Here is a 14,706-nt window from a genome sequence, read left to right as displayed (position 1 = left end):
TAAACTATATAAACGGATGTCTAACTGTACTGTTGACATGTGTAGTCAATAATCTGGCCCTTTAGTGCAGCTTTGTTAAAATTTAAACATTCTGGCTAAAACTGTCAGTGCTGTGCCCTTTTCAGGTAAAAACTTAGCACTGGATTTGAATTAAAATCTGCCACTGCTATTGGATAAGAGGTACACTATGATGTTAGCTGGCACATTATGATGTCACAATGTTGTTGTGAGTTTGTGTGATTAATTGTTAACGGCTCTGCCCCCTTGGTCTGCCAGGCAACAGCATTTGTTGCATTTGTCAAACAGGGAGTGAGTCTGGAGTAAGACTTAAGTAGGGGGAGACTTGTTCTTTAAAGAAAGAAAGTTATCCAAACCAGCCTGGTCCAATGTAAAAGCATAGCTAGCCCCTTTGTTAAAACATAGCTATCTGTGTTTAATCAAACTTTGTGAAAAGCTGAGCTCAGATAGGCACACCCAGGACTGATTACTGTCTGAATAACAAAATCACTTCAATAAAATCTGTCTGATCACATGAAACTGTCTAAAAAATCAAGTAACTTTCTAAAAAACTAATGATCACAGAACTTCTAAAGCATTGTACGCCTCACTTTAGGGTAAGGTCAAAGGTTGTGATTCAAGACGAATGAGGACACAAAAATCCATCTCACGATTGTCCTCATGCAAAGTACTTCACTCATATTTTTTAAAGCTTTTGTGGTCTCTAGTAGGAATGAATGCCTTTCATGTCATATTCTGGGGGCAAAACGCTCTTATGGGCTTGTTTCAGGAGCTAGCAGTGAGCCAGGTCACAGTTAATCTAAATTCAGCAGGATCTGGAGTCTTATTTCCTGAAATGTGGACATTTCGCCTCAGTTTGGGTAACAGCAATGCAACTCTACCACTGACTCGCAACTCTGATGTTTTATCTCCACAATAAACTTAAGCCTGAAGGAGTTCAGCTGTGTGGTGGGGTTGCTAATGCTAATGGTTAGCTTCTACTAGAAGTTCATTGTTGTTTCCTGGACATTAAACCAACAACTGGCTTCCCCATCTTGTGAGCTAAGAAGGGGGAGTCCATGAATGTTAAGTGACGGTGTGATGTAGATATGCCAGGCTTTTCAAATGCTAGAGTTTCACCATCTATTTTCTATTAGATGCTAATGCAGGAAAAAGGAGGCTATTTTCACACTTAATCTGCATGACAAACTCAGAGTGACCAATTATAATCAGAAATTATCATAAAATTTATTAGAAATTTTTATGAGAAGTTGACCTTAAAGATGTTTTTCCTTAAACATCTGGTGTAAAAGTAACACCGCAGTTCAGAAAAACAACATCATACCAATGGTCAAGCATAGAGATGGTTGTGTGATGGTATGTGGCTGATTAGCTGCTTCAGAACCTGAACCAGTTGCAGTTATTAATGAAGGTATGAATTCTGCTCAAATTCCTCCATAACCAAAAAAGAGACGCAATAATCAGTTGTTGTCGAGGGTGTTTTAATCAGTCATCAGGTTTTGTGATCAATGACTCTGATGAGTTTGATGGGTGTCAATCATCAGCCCCACCCTCCCAACCCTGCTCCATCTCTTTGCCCATTTTCATATTGTCTGGAAGTAACGAGATGTGTGACATGGCCAAGATGGTGGTGCTGGGAACTGCCCACTGGGCTTCAATGCAGCTCTCTAGAAACATACAGGTAGTGTCATGGAGGGTTTGTCCAGTATTTATACAGTCAATGGTCCTTACAGATGAAATCATCATTAAAAAACAATTTTTCAGTTAAATCATGTTATCTTTGTAATAGATTTTTTTTAACTTACTGAAACATTTAAACGTAACTAAAAGGCTAAGATATCATGACAAAAAACATTTCTCTTTTTTTAACTAAATAAAAATTATTAAATGAAACTTTTATTATTTTCTGATTGCGTGCTACTGATGTTTCTTACAAGACTTTAGAGAAGTACAAATAAATAAATAAAATACAGTATTAAGTAGGGAAGTAAAAAAATATTGACATGGCATATATATTTTCCTGCTATATTGATATTCAAAACATATGTCGATTTTTTGGAAGAATTTACTTTCAAACTTTTGTGTATTTTCTCTTCTTTTGGTGCAATTCAAACACCAACCGCTAGTTGGCAGCAGTGTCAAATAGGTATATTTTCCACCATTGAAATGTAAATCCCTCTATTATGGTTCAGATGCATTATGTTAACCATGTTGTGTATCAGTTAGGACAGTTTATTGAATTTTCCCGCAATAATTTCAGTCTAAATAAATCACTATCGTCTGGCTGAATATATCGCAATATGTCATGATATATTGTATCATCTCCCCTGTATCGTGATACGTATCGTATCACCAGAATTTCACCAAAGCATATCCGTAGTGTTAAGTACATCATGAATAACTAGCTTACCATCTTTAGTATGCTTACATCTGATACATTTTCACTAAAATACAGAAACAAAAAGTGAAACGAGACTAAACTGTTCAGAAAGTGGACAAACCTAGCAGGTAAACCTATTTAGTAAGTTTTATATTATGCTCTGTATGTTCCTTTCAAACCACTTTAAAAAATGAGTGGAAAAAAAACTTTTAGATTTATATTAAAGCACAGAAATGTGTCAACAAATCACCAGGGAATACTGGCAGCTGTCAAGAGTCAAGACCACATTGATTGGTGAGGAAATATTTGACACTGATCCATCTGCGACAAAGATCTCATTGCTGCTTTGAAGAGTAAAAGCCATCAGATTTCCGTCCCGTGGGGATGAAATGAGACTTTCTGTTCAGTAAATCCTGTGATTGTACTTTTGGCACATTCTGGTGTGTTCAAATCGAAGCGGACGACACGTACCATGCCCTTCTCCACCACTTTCCACTCCAACATTATTTTATCTTCTTTCACTTTTCCTTCCATTCAAACAATCTAATAGAGTTAATTTCAGGGCTGCTTTCCTCACTTCAGCTCTCCCTCATCTCAACTTTATCTGTTCCTCGTTTGTGATAAGGAATACCCTGCTGCTAACTGAACTCAAATTGCTCAGATCCACTCTTTTTAGAACAGATTTGGCACCATTTGGGCCAAAAAAAACCACCACTACATGTTTGGAAATATGCGTTTTTATATTCCAACAATATGAAAGTTACATAAAAATGAAGGCTGTGAAAACAGTCCATCCTATTTTGAAGTCAGTAAAATGACGTAGCAGTTATAACAAACAACGACTGCCCTCTGTAAAAGCACTGTGTTATGCATCTTTTGAAGTACTGCTTTTAGTAGCAAAATGTGGACATAAACAACGATTTTTCTCCCGGTTCACCTGCTGATCAGAAATATCTGGTGCCCACATCAGCCAGCTGCGTCATGAGCTGACCGCCTGTTGGGACGATGATGTGCACTTGTGCCTAATTATCCTCTCAATATCTGGCTCTGGTTTGGAAGCAACAAGTAAATTAACCACTAGACTGAAACATCAGGACACACATCTGTGCAGAACAAAGCTGAGGATGTTTCCTGGGAGTCAGAAATTTATTTTTATGGCTGAAATATTTTGCATATTAGTTTATAATAATAATATTACTATTACTAATAATAACAATAACAACAACAACAATAAAAAATAATAATAAATCATATTATTAATAGTGGCAAAAATAATAATAATTTTAACAATAATTATAATATTAATAATAGGAATCTAGTGCAATTTTTCAAATTAAACTGATTTTTTTCACTGAAAAGTCTACCATTAATCTGAAAATCTCAGTATCAGTTTTCAGTTTTTTCGTGACACAACTTTTACATTACATGCACATATTACACATCAAACTCTTTAGCTACTTCTCCTCTCTCTCAAAATGTCAAATTTAGGGATGCTCGATATTGGCTTTTTAACCGATGTTTGATATTGTATAACTCTTCATTTCCAGTGCCTTCCTAAACCGATACTGATATACAGGTCCTTCTCAAAAAAATGTGCATATTGTGATAAAGTTCATTATTATCTGTAATGTACTAATAAACATTAGATTTTCATATACATTAGATTCATTACACACAACTGAAGTAGTTCAAGCCTATTATTGTTTCTAATATTGGAACGTCTGGCAGAGTCTCCTGTCACAAGGAGCTTCAATTCCCACCACCGATAGAACTTCCAAAATGTTCCGGGGGAGGCGGGGGACATTGAGTCTGAATGGACCCCGTTCCGTGCCTCCATTGTTGAGGCGGCCGACCGGAGCTGTGATCGCAGGATCGTCGGTGCCTGTTGTGGTGGCAACCCCTGAACCCGCTGGTGGACACTGGCGGTTGGGGATGCTGTCAAGCTGAAGAAAGAGTCCAATCAGGTCTTTTTGGCCTGTGGGACTCCAGAGGCAGCTGACGGGTACCGGCAGTCCAAGCGGAAAGCGGCCCAGGTGGTCGCCAAGGCAAAAATCTGGGCATGGGAGGAGTTCGGTGAGACCATGGAGCAAGACTTCCGTACGACTTCAAGGAGATTCTGGTCCACCATCCAGCGCCTCGGGGGTGGGGGGTGGGGGGTGGGGGGGGGGTGTTTGCAGTGCGCTACCAACACTATCTATAGTGGGGACGTGTGTTGCTGACCTCTACTCAGTACGTTGTGGATTGGTGGGCATAATACTTCGAAGACCTCCTCAATCCCACCAACATGTCTTCCAGTGAGGAAGCAGAGCCTGGGGACTTTGGGTTGGCCTCTCAAATCTCTGGTGCTGAGGTCACTGAGGTGGTTAAAAAGCTCCTCTGTGGCAAGGCTCCAGGGGTGGATGAGATCTGCCTGGAGTTCCTTAAGGCTCTGGATGTTGTGGGGCTGTGTTGGCTGACGCGGCTCTGCAATATTGCATGGGCATCGAGGGCAGTCCCACTGGACTGGCAGACCGGGGTGGTGGTCCCCCTATTTAAAAAGGGGTACCGCAGAGTGTGTTCCAACTACAGGGGGATCACACTCCTGAGCCTTCCTGGTAAGGTCTTTTCAGCGGTTCTGGAGAAGAGGGTCCATCGGATTGTTGAACCTCAGATTCAGGAGGAGCAATGTGGTTTTCGTCCTGGCCGTGGAACACTGGACCAGCTCTATACCCTTAGGGGGATCCTGGAGGGTGTGTGGGAATTTGCCCAACCAGTCTACATGTGTTTTGTGGATTTGGAGAAGGCGTTTGACCGCGTCCTTCGGGGGGCCCTGTGGGGGGTACTCTGGGAGTATGGGGTAACAGGCCCTCTGATACAGGCCGTTAGGTCCCTGCATGACTGGTGTCAGAGCTTGGTCCGCATTGCCAGCAGTAAGTCGGGCTCGTTCCCAGTGAGAGTTGGACTCCGCTATGGCTGCCCTTTGTCACTGATTCTGTTCATAATCTTTATGGACAAGATTTCTACGTGCAGCCAAGGTGTGGAGGGCATCCGTTTTGGTGGCCTGAGGATCAGGTCTCTGCTTTTTGCAGATGATGTGGTCCTGTTGGCTTCATCAGAACGTGATCTTCAGCTTTCGCTGGAGCGGTTCGCAGCCGAGTGTGAAGCAGCTGGGATGAGAATCAGCTCCTCTAAATCTGAGACCATGGGTTCAAATTACAGGAGAGCAACTTGGTTCTCCTTAAAGGTTGTCAGGCTCCCCTGATGCCCTTAACTTACACACCCAGAAGGAGCACAAAAAATATCCAGTTTCTACCTATATTATATTATTTACATTGACTCAGCATAGCGGGGATTCTTTTGAGCAGAGCAGCAGACAGACCGCTGATTATTCATGAACTCCAGCTGCGTTCTGCACACGGCCACAGTAACATTTTCTACGTTTCTAAGTGGCGTCACCAAAAATATATAATTAACACACAGTCATTCGTGTCCGTTCATTTTCTCTCTGGTAAGTTCTGTTTGTATGAGCATGACGTGTGGACGCGCTCGCGCTGCAGCGCTCGTCACTGGCGCAGCCGGACAGCGCAATGCACACTCTGCTTTTCTTGTGGTCAATAGATCAATTTGATCTGCTAGTTAAAAAGTTACTTGTGAGGTGAAAAAGAAGGAAGCAGGCTGGAGTTTTTCTGGAGGACTGGGAGATGCAGGAAGATCAAAGATAGACGGGACAGGAAGATAGGAAAATAAAAACCAAGAGAACAAAACAAAGTTCTTAAAAAATAAATTGTAGGTAGATTTATCCCACTACACGTCTGTACCTGTATAAAACAATAATTTATCAACATGTAGTATTTATATAGTTGATACAATTCAGATCATCTTCAAAACCCCGTCCCATGCCCAGGGACGTATCTAAGCATTTTGGGGGCCGAGGCAAAATCTGTTTTTATACTAGACTTTTTATATTTGCAATAAAGTCCACAAGTGAAGAATTTATGTTATTTATTACTTGATTGTTCAAGCTACCTCACAGAAGTGATCTGTTGTTAAAAATTAAAATAAAAAATAAGGAACATTCTGGAGCTGTTTCTTCCTTTTTATGTATCGAAAGTATCGGATTGGGACTCGGTATTGGCAGATTCTCAAAATCAAATGACTCGGACTCGAGGGCAAAAAACGTGATCGGGACATCCCTAATGTAAACCCAACTGTAAAAAGGGTGAGACTATCACACAGGAAAGGGAGCCCTCTACAGTAGTTTTACCCCAGAAGTAGCATATGCTAATGTGCTCGTAGTCTATTTCGGGAGATCGGCAAGACTTGTCAGTTAAAGCTGCCAATCTGAGATCACTGAAAAATAAGAAAATAAATTGGCCTGATCTGATCCAGGGATTGGGAGATCCCTACAATAAACGGATCATGAACTTGCTGATTTTGCTTTTATTTGTACCTTGAAAAACCTATGCCTTTGTGAGTATTGATTTTTTTAGAAAATGTTTGGCCGTTTTAAGCAAGGCTAATTGCTAAGCGCAAAGCTAAGATGTGTGCTCAAGATGTGGTCGGTAATGTATTTTTTCTGTTTCGGTATATTGTAAAAAACATGGTAAATGGCAAACATGGTAAATGTCATGTGTTTGATATAGTTTCTTCTAGAGTCCTGGAACCCTCCAAGGTGCTTTACAACACAATCAGTCACTCACCCATGGTAGGGATGAGCTAAAATGTTGCCACAGCTGCCCTGGGGCGCATTGACAGAAGCGGGGCTGCCAAGCACTGGAGCAACCAGTCCCTCCGACCACCACCAGCAGGCAATGGGGGTTAAGTGATTATGGTTAAGTGTAGTTATGGTGATTAAATATTTACAAAGATCTTCATTTATTAAAAGCAATTTGATTAAATGGATAATCATTGGATCATCTCGGGTGAAGATTTGTGTGCTTCTTTTAGTGGTTTGCTAGCTGCTAGCAATGCATAGCTATGTGCTCTAAGTAAAGCAGAACCTCTATACAGAGCAAATTCTTAATTATTCACAAGTTGTGCCAAATAAAACTTAAATATCTCACAAGCGAAACCTCACATCTGTTATATTTTGGCATTTTGAGAGAGAGGCAATGAAGCCGAAAAGTTTGATGTATAATATGTGCATGGTATTTTAATGTTGCGTCACTAACGGAGGAAAAACTGATATGGATATTTTCCGATATTACATTTTAAGGCCAATATTGGCCAATAATATTGGTAGACCTATAATACTGGACATCCCTAGTCAAAATACTACAGATCTGAGGTAAAGTTTTTGAGATATTTTTGTTTATTTGACACAACCTGTGAAGTAGACATGTTCTGTGTATAGTGAACCTATGCTGTCCTCACAGCATGTAGCTATGTGTAGCCAAAAGCAAGAATCTTCACCCAAGGCTTTCTTTTCTTATCAGAAGATCTTCATAAATGATTATCAATGTAACTGCAATATACAGAAAATAAAATACATGACTCTGTAATAAACACATATTAGAGTCACACTTTAGAAGAAGATACGGTTTGCACAAAAAATGTTTAAAGTTTATGCATGTTTGATAAGATAAATGTGATGTTAGCAATCTAAAATATTTTAGTTTTCCTTTTATTATGAGAGGCGGACACAGCATGTATCGGTATCGATTTCTTTCGGTTTTGGTAATTGAGTCAGACAATATTGGTTAAATAACCCAACATCGAGCCTCCCTTCTGGAAAGTTAAACATATAAAACAAAAAACCCCTTCAAAGAGCTTGTGTCACCTGTCAAGGTTGAGTTTGTGGGCGAGCATTCTCCAGTCATTGCCTCTGGTCTGTGGTGCATCTAGACTGCCACACAACTTCTGTCTGATGGATAAGGGAATACGAAAGGCGTTAGGCCCCGTTAAGGTTGTGATATTGCTGGCAGGGTCCATCAGAGATGTGTCTATGCACTGGAGCTCCTGGAAAAACAGGAAAATTACATTAAACACTTGGTGTTGTAACAGAATGAAATGACTGTTTTCCACCTAAAAGTAATTCCCCCCTCTCCTCAGCAAGAACTAATCTGCATGAGATATTGTTCAAGGTCTCTGCTTCTAAACTGTTTCCTTTCCAGCCCAAGAGAAGAATGAAGACAAAGGACTCTTTCTTTTTAATAAATCAAAGAACTATTTTTAATAAGCTAATCAAACAAAGTGTTAGTCAATAATAACCAATTAGTGAAATGAAAATATTAATTACTTGATATTATATCCTATAGAATATAATAAGTAATATAACTTTAAATGTTTCCACTAGAGACTGATAAAACGTAACGTTAAGTCACATCACACATTGCTTTTACTGATCCAATCAGAATCTTCCAGATCTGACAGAGGCGTGGTTTTGGTGGTGCTTGGTAAATCTGTCCTCTTTTCATTTGACCGTAAATCAAAACATCCAAATTATAAAACTATGCCCACGTCATCTTTAACGCCAGTTCAAAGCTTTCTAGAGAAGTTGTCGGAGTGGCCAATCCGTAACTTTCCTCTTCAGCCGAAAGAACCAACGACAAGCTGGATAAAATCTGTTGCACTTTACCAACCAAGCAACGGTTCCTTTCAGAATAAAAGCTGAACCATCACGACCCCGTTTTGGGTCTTGTTAGATGCCAATAAACTGTCGTGGCCTGGAAGTATCTCAAGACTGGTTTGAGTCAGCAACCGCTGCTTTTCCTACCGGCTTCGGTTCCAGAGAGGGTCAAGCTGGACCTCGACATTCCTGATCTAACGGGAACTTCCGAAAGGGTACGTAGGCTGGCAGAATGGCGTCTTAATGTGTGTTATAAATCTCCAACCCAAAGCTTAGCGCAAAAAAATCATCTTCACTCCCATCAGAACTAATCGTTTCTCCGGATTTGCTGATTCTGAACAACATTCCACATCACACCATTCTCCGTCTCACTTCACCTTAGTTACACCATACATTTAGTGTTTAAAGTTAGTCTAGTTTTAATTTGTTTAGTAATAAATCTTTAAACTTTTAAAACTTGACTCTTTCTTTTGTCTCTGAGTTAATACGAAGTGTTACTTAATCCATGCACTAAAAAGTTCCAATCTTCTGGTTAAAAGTACCCAAAGATCCATAAGATCGATTTTGTATTTTCTATGGAATCTCATGTCTTACGGTTCATTAAATAACATGTAAAATTCATTGTTACAGTGTTTTGATCTAAAAGTCATTAAATGAGGAAAATCTTAAATTCCTAAAGCATAGACTTAAGGACCTTCATGTTCAAGAGACCATTAATCCTTTTGCTCATCTCATCTGTCTCTGACTTTGTTGTGACCAACACACAAAAGTCTCAATCAATGGAAGAGTGAAACAAACAGAAAAATCCACTACCAAGCCCGCACTCTCCCCCAGCTGTCGAACTCCATCTCTTTCTAAACCTTCACATTATTCTGCCACTCCGGAGCTGAAAGGAGGGTGCAGACTAATGAACGTGGCTTGGCAGAGGGAAACGACAACTGCCACCGTTGATGTGAATAAGAACTATTTACTACATCCACTTAGACCTAATTTACAGCTGAAAAATCTCTGCAGCCGGAGGTTGAGTGATTGATGCAAAGGGACGCTTCTGAGTCCCTGCTGAAATGATAAATGCCTTAAAGATCCTTTCAAATCTTGTTTTTGTTCACTATTTGATTGCACTATGGGGTTGAGAGGTACTTTAATGTTTTCCACACACAACTGATGTGTTGATTTTTGGGGAGGGGGCTTCAGCACTTGCATTAGTTTAAATGCATATAACAAAGTTGTTGGATAAAATAATGTGATTAAAGCAAATATATTGCAAATAAACTGCAGATTTAAAATGTTTTCAATGGACTAAACATAACGAAAGGACGAAAATATGGAAATTCACCATGTATACATGTTCTAAGTAACTCACTGAGCAATAAAACAGAGGTCTGGTCCGGCAAAATGACAAACACATCAGACTCCCGTTCATCACTGGCAACAAGTGAACAAGTAACAAATCAGTAAATGCGTGTTGTCCAGGGGCGGCGTTAGGCCCGGCTACTTGGGCTGAAGCCCCGAATCTTTAATGAATAGCCCCGGATCTCAAACGGGGAAGTAGCATGCAGTACCAAAGTCCAACAGAGAGGGAGCAGCTAGCAGTAGTTTGTATACAGCCCGCCTGAGCCTCCACCACTGAAGAAGAAGCCCTTCAGCAGCCGGCTTCTTCTGCAGTGCCTGTTTTTTTTCTATACTCTGCCTGCAACGCATGTGTGAAGATGGACATAAGGACGTTTTTTTAGACCAAAAGGACCGCAACAGAACCCCAGCTTTGATGATACTGGTGTTGACTCAGGTTTGTGAGTCTTATTTGAAATATTTGTTGTGCTGCTGGTTTGCCTAAAGTTAGCTTACTATCAGGTAAAGTTGTTGAAGAAAGAAAGGGAATATTTACTATCATCTCACAATAAACACAAACAGGAACAATATTCTGCCCTGAATATGCTTAATATGTAGCTTCAGATTAAAAATTATGTGGTACAAGACAAATATATATTTTGACTAGTGCGTGTCACGTGTGTGTGCGTGTGTGCGTGTGTGTGCGTGCGCGTGTGTGTGTTAAGCCCCAGATCTTCTCCAGTCCTTAATCCGCCGCTGGTGTTGTCCTCACGTAGAAGGAAACAGCGTGTCTAATATGGTGTCGCCCAGAGACTTAGACCCACTCCCATGTATTTAAGCCCTTATTTTTATGGTTACATGTTACAAAACTTCCAATATTTTTCAACACCTGGGCATCATTTAATTCATTTTCAACATTTCGATGGATATTTCAAGAGATTAATGATAAAAACTATTTGTCTTTAAAAAAACTAAACTCATCACAAAACCTAATAATTTTTTACAGCCAAAAATATGACTTCCAACACAGGTAATTAAATTAGTTTAGAAATACCTGAAGTAACCAAGAAGGAAGATGTTCGATGCTTTCTTTACTTGTTAGATTCAGTACCTTATATGAATTTGACCCAACATGTAAGGTATGGTGTGCAGACAGAAGACTGTCCTTGCCAGGGGGAAGATTTTTGACCTCCAAGCTGAGGGAACACATTTTGCAGCAGGAAAGGGAGAGTACTCCATCTACTTGCACCTCCACCACTACCAAAGCTGTTTTACCACAGCTGCTACAACTAATCTCAACTCCTATTGTTGTGTACTAGTGCCTCAATTACTCTAGCAGGTGTTGCTGGCACTGTATTACGCTCAGCTAATGGACCTGCTGGTATTGAGGGTGGAACAAGAGACTGACCAATTCAGGAAGACAAGGCTGTATGAGTCCACTGAACTGCTGACTTGCTCATTTTTCTGTATTTTCTATGTTAGGGAAGGCATCAGGTTGGAGTCTATTTCAGAAACAGTAAGTCTTCAACTGTTAGAAACTTTAAAGTTGCAAAAAGTAAAAATTATATGAAATAATCACAAAACAGTCTAATGTCTCTGAACATCGTAGGTGTGTTCTTGCTGTGTCGTTTCTCTAATTCCATGCTGTAGTTCTTTTTAAAAACACAGAGCAGTTCTGTTTACCTGTTTTTCCGCTACGTTTCGTTTGTGGCTGCAAACTTCCTCAGGCTGACGCTGATGGTGGCGTCACTTCCTTCTCCGTTTATCCAAACAACAGAAATACAAAAGATGGATAAAAGAAGCAATCGAGATGAGGAGACGTGGATGTGGGACCATGATCAGGGACGATGGAGTTTACACGTTGGACCGCGCATGGGACTGCATCGCCAGAGAGGGGAGAGCGGGCAGTAGAGGGCAACAACGTCCTCTGCTGCCCGCCGATAAACGGAGAAGGAAGTGATGCCACCATCAGCGTCAGCCTGAGGAAGTTTGCATCCGCAAACGAAACGTAGCGGGAAAACAGGTAAACAGAACTGCTCTGTGTTTTAAAAAAGAACTACAGCATGGACTTAGTCTAATGTCTCATTCGTGTAGGAAGAAAGGTTACATTGAAACTAGGGATGGGTACCGAATTCGGTACTTTTTAAGGTACCGACCGAATTCCATAGTACCGACCGAGCACCGATTCACTTCAATTGAAACGGTGCCTCGTTTCGGTACCCGTCCTTCACAACGAGAACTTGCCTGGACAGCTGCGCATGCGCAAGAGCGTTAAGTCATCAGTCGCTGCGAGTGAGTTGTAAACAGAGCAGCATGGTAGAAAGAACGCAGGCTAAAGCTTGGGTCCACTTCACTAAATGTGATGGGTAACTGGGTGATGATGAAACCAGCGACAACGATCTAAGTGAGACATCCTCATCTTAATCTGCTCCGGTAGGTAAATAAAATGTAAGATAACGTTAGCTTGATTTGTTAGCTTCCCCTTCACTAATGGTGCGTTCGCTTTCTCCTCGGAACTCTGAAATTCCGACTAGAAGAACACGAACACGCACTAAAGTTTGGCTTTACTTTACTAAATGCGACGGGTGATTGGGTGAAGATGAAACCAGCGACAACGACCTAAGTGTGAGGCATCATCGTTTTAATCTGCTCCAGCAGTTAAATAAACTGTTTAAGATAACGTTAGCTTGATAAGTTAGCTTCCATTGCCACCATTGTTATCAGCTAATGGTGCTTTCGCTTTCTCCACGGAAATTCTAACTTCCCAGTAGGAAAAATCAATTGAAAAAGGGCGGCAAAAGGAATGAAGATACACAGTAAATTTAGTTCACAGTAAAGATGTTTGCTTCAGTTTAATTATCAGCTTATAAAACTACAAGGACGATGTTAAAATACAAACAGTTGAATGTTATTTATCGTGATATTTATCAAATATGGTTATATATTGAGAAAAATATATATCTAATTATAAAAGAGAATAAAAATATTAAACACTCAAAAGTATCGAAAATTGGTACCGTTAAGTACCGGTATCGATTCCTAGGTACCGGGAATTAGTACCGGATCGATTCAAATGTCAAAGGTACCCATCCTTAATTGAAACAGATTTTCTTCTCAGGCAGCTGCAGGGTTGTCAGTTATAGGCTGAAGAGGGACTTGGTTTACAATCTGTCTCGACTCCATACTTCCTGGTTTTAGAACCAAGCATATTTAAGCCTGCAGGAAAGGCTGCCAACTCTCACGCACTGAGCGTGAGACACACACATTTGACCTTCTTCACACGCTCTCACGCCACAACTCCAATCTCTCATGCTAAACCAGCGCCTGTGCTCTCCAAATTCACATCACGCGCTGCGTAGGGCTTACGAAAAAAACAAACAAACATGATATTAATTATAAATGATAAATGATAAATGACCCGCACTTGTATAGCGCCTCTCAGAGTAAGGACTCCAAAGCGCTTTACACTACAGTGTATCATTCATCCGTTCACACATTCATACACTGGTGGGGATGAGCTACAATGTAGCCACAGCTGCCCTGGACTGACAGAGGCGAGGCTGCCGAGCACAGGCGCCACCGGACCCTCCGACCACCACCAGCAGGCAACGTGGGTTAAGTGTCTTGCCCAAGGACACAACAGCAGAATTCTCTGTCCGGAGCTGGGATCGAACCTGCAACCTTCCGATTACTAGACAACCCGCTCAACCTGTTGAGCTACTGCTGCCCACATAGCAGCTTATAGCATTAGCTACTGAACAACATGCACACAAACAACACTTAAGTAATAATTTAACTGGCGTTATTTCACACATAATCCCATCTGTCTAATCCAAGCCGATGGGATTTTTCCGCTCTGGTTGTGAGATGGGCGGAGCGGTGAGCTCCACCTGCTGTTGATGGGACGGGCATGCCCGGTTCTTTCTCCTAGAACCGTGAGCTGCTCAGAGTGGACTGGTTTGTTTTTGTATATAGAGAATGCAGTACCCATATTTGACCACAGGATGTCCTTATTTCATGCACCTTTCAATATTTTGCATTAACCTTTGCTTCGCGGTTCTTTAGCATTCACCCATGAAAGCCAGTGCCGGGTCTTTTACTGGATCATAAGAAAGTTTAAAAAAAATTAGCACACTTCTTGATCAACAACTTCTGAACCTCATTAGACGTTTACTTAAATGTACAAGTTGTACAGAAATGTATCCAATTATCAAAGATAGATGAAATATATAAAAAGTAGGCTAAAAGCGAAGGCGTACAACGAGCCACACGGATGCCAAGACAGTGCCAAAAAGAGTGAGCTTAATATCAAAGATCTGAATATGTGGACTAAATAAGCAAATCAAAGTGATCATAGACACGCGTTTCTGACTGAAGAACATCTCAAACACAGTTTTTGTAATTTGCTCATTAACCCATTTTTTAGGAAAAC

General features: G+C 40.7%; 1 protein-coding gene across 2 annotated transcripts in view; it reads right to left on the bottom strand.

The window, feature by feature from the left end:
- LOC107394017 (netrin receptor UNC5C) overlaps positions 1-14,706 on the bottom strand; it is a 312,247-nt gene that overhangs the window by 573 nt on the left and 296,968 nt on the right. For both annotated transcript variants that reach the window (XM_054731499.2, XM_054731500.2), the window contains one exon: positions 8,157-8,335. In XM_054731499.2, coding sequence (XP_054587474.2) covers positions 8,157-8,335 — 179 coding nt within the window. The remainder of the gene's footprint in view (positions 1-8,156; positions 8,336-14,706) is intronic.

The sequence above is a fragment of the Nothobranchius furzeri genome, chromosome 17 (assembly GCF_043380555.1).
Source record: "Nothobranchius furzeri strain GRZ-AD chromosome 17, NfurGRZ-RIMD1, whole genome shotgun sequence".
Taxonomy (NCBI): Eukaryota; Metazoa; Chordata; class Actinopteri; order Cyprinodontiformes; family Nothobranchiidae; genus Nothobranchius; species Nothobranchius furzeri.
The sequence above is the reverse complement of the archived record's forward strand: the minus strand, read 5'-3'. Positions and strand labels throughout refer to the sequence as shown.